The 2085-nt window shown below is 63.1% G+C and overlaps 1 protein-coding gene across 1 annotated transcript; it reads left to right on the top strand.

Annotated features, from left to right (window-relative positions):
• Positions 1–6: 6 nt before the first annotated feature.
• On the top strand, positions 7–1253 carry UBL4A (ubiquitin like 4A). The gene is made up of 4 exons (XM_004390593.2): positions 7–120; positions 347–452; positions 687–913; positions 1025–1253. Exons 1-4 carry the CDS (start codon positions 73–75, stop codon positions 1133–1135), a joined length of 492 nt encoding a protein of 163 aa, XP_004390650.1. The 5' UTR covers positions 7–72; the 3' UTR covers positions 1136–1253.
• Positions 1254–2085: the final 832 nt, after the last annotated feature.

Here is a 2085-nt window from a genome sequence, read left to right as displayed (position 1 = left end):
GCGGTGGCGCGCGGCGGGGGGCCGTTGGGGTGCGCGTCAGCCGCAGTGGACACCGCCGCTGCTGCCGCCGCCATGCAGCTGACGGTGAAGGCGCTCCAGGGCCGAGAGTGCACCCTGCAGGTAGTGTCGCCAGGCCCGGGCCACCCTGCCTCACTCGCGCACTCACCCCCTCCAGGCGCGGGGACGGGAGGGGACCTGGGGCGGCGCCGGCCGGAGGAGGGGACAGGGCGGGTCGGCCAGCCAGGGCGGGGAGGCCTGGAGAGCTGCCCCCTGGAGGGCCTGCGAGGGCTTCACAGCCCAGCCGACTGCGGGCTCAACCCCTGCCTCCCACCTTCGGCCCGCTCAGGTGTCAGAGGACGAGATGGTGTCCTCGCTGAAGCTTCTGGTCTCCGAGCAGCTGAACGTCCCTGTGCGCCAGCAGCGGCTGCTGTTCAAGGGCAAAGCCCTGGCAGGTACCAGGGGGGCGAAGACGCCCAGGGAGCCCCGCAGGAAGGCGGGGGGGGGGTGTCGAGAAGGAAACTGGTGGCAGTGTGACGCCCCACAGTGCGGCGGCTCTCAGTGCTGCCCGCACGGAGGGAGCTGACACCCCAGCGGCGAGATACACGGCAGTGCCCTTGCTTGCGCTCACCTCCCTGGGCCACCACCGGAGCCGGAGGTAACGAACTTCATCCATTTCTCCTTGGCAGATGGGAAACGACTCTCAGATTACAGCATTGGCCCCAATTCCAAGCTCAACCTAGTGGTCAAGCCTCTGGAAAAGGTGTTACTGGAACAAGGCACTGCGCGAAGACAGGCAGAGACGCAGTCCCGACCACTAGCTCCACCCTCAGAGACTTGGCAGGTGATTGCCAAAGTTCTGGGCCGACACTTCAGCGCAGCAGATGCCAACAGGGTGCAGGAACAACTCCAGCGGGTGAGAAAGTAGCCCCCTAAGCCCACACCTCCTCGCCACTCCAGTCCCCCCTGCTTCAGCCCCTGCTGACTGCCCCCCCCCCCGGGAATCCTCCTGACCTTCTCTCCTCAGGAGTATGAGAGGTCCCTGAGCCGCCTGACGATGGATGACATTGAACGCTTGGCTAGCCGCTTCCTGAACCCTGAAGTGATCGAGGCTACAGAGAAGGGGCTGTCCAAATAAGATCCTTGGCATGTGGGAGGAGGCATGGCTGCATGTTGCATTAAATGTGTTCTCATTAATCAAATAAAAATAGCTGGCTGGTAACTGTCTCTTGCTAGGTGCCGGTCACTGTCAAAAGCACTTGACCTGGGTTCACTCACCCAGCCCTCACAAGAGTGAGACAACACAGGCTCATACCAGTGAAGGGCGTGGGGACAGAATTTGAGGCCAGCCACCTTCTAGAAGTGCCTCAGGGTGGAGAGGAGCAAGTGGTTGTTTAGAAGAGGTCCAAGGACTGGGCTGTGGTGTGCCATGGGTGGCCTACCGAGAATAAATCCTCCATCGGCCCCTCCCAGGCCTGAAAGGGGAGCGGCTGATCCCTGGGGCTCAGTCCTGCCACCTGCCCTCGGGCGGGTCTAACACAGGCGTCTACTAATCCCTGCAGGAGCCCATGTGACACATGTCCTGGCATGTGACAGCCAGCCTTGGGGCCCTCCTCAGGGCTGCTGCAACCAGTGTGCTCTGATGAAGGCAAAGTAGAGGGGGGCAGGGGGTCGGGGTGAAATTTGCCCCGCTCTGTGGTGTGACCTGGGGCATGTCCCTGTGCCATGCTGGTCCCCAGCCATCGGCTGTGCCCAGTGAGGGCCACTCCTCCTATCTGAGTCCATCCTCTTTCATCCTCAGCCCAGCCCAGCAGGGAGGATCCCGGCAGCAATGCTTCCCCCCGGGTTGGATAAACAAACGGAGGCCAAGCGTGGACCAGAGATGGGGTGTCCTGGCCCTTCAGGTCACAGCTCTCCTCTGTCTCCTCCCGGAACGGGGTGGTTCCCACCCGTGAGGGGTGACAGGTGACTTGCTTGAGGTCCCTTAGCCAGGCCTCTGCGTCCTGCACTCAGCACAGAAGGTGCACGTGTGGGGGGCCTTCCCATTTCCACGCCCCTCCTCCCCTGAAGAGGAGCCCTCATGGGGGG

Source organism: Trichechus manatus, unplaced genomic scaffold (assembly GCF_000243295.1).
Source record: "Trichechus manatus latirostris isolate Lorelei unplaced genomic scaffold, TriManLat1.0 scaffold00309, whole genome shotgun sequence".
NCBI lineage: Eukaryota > Metazoa > Chordata > Mammalia > Sirenia > Trichechidae > Trichechus > Trichechus manatus.
Note: the sequence above shows the minus strand (reverse complement) of the source record. Positions and strands in the feature narration are given on the sequence as shown.

Excerpts from the sequence above, each read along its gene's own strand:
- UBL4A (XM_004390593.2), top strand. The coding sequence starts at position 73 with ATGCAGCTGACGGTGAAGGCGCTCCAGGGCCGAGAGTGCACCCTGCAG. Across the intron at positions 121-346 it reads GCCGAGAGTGCACCCTGCAG|GTGTCAGAGGACGAGATGGT; the intron begins GTAGTGTCGCCA and ends CGGCCCGCTCAG. Across the intron at positions 453-686 it reads CAAGGGCAAAGCCCTGGCAG|ATGGGAAACGACTCTCAGAT; the intron begins GTACCAGGGGGG and ends TCTCCTTGGCAG.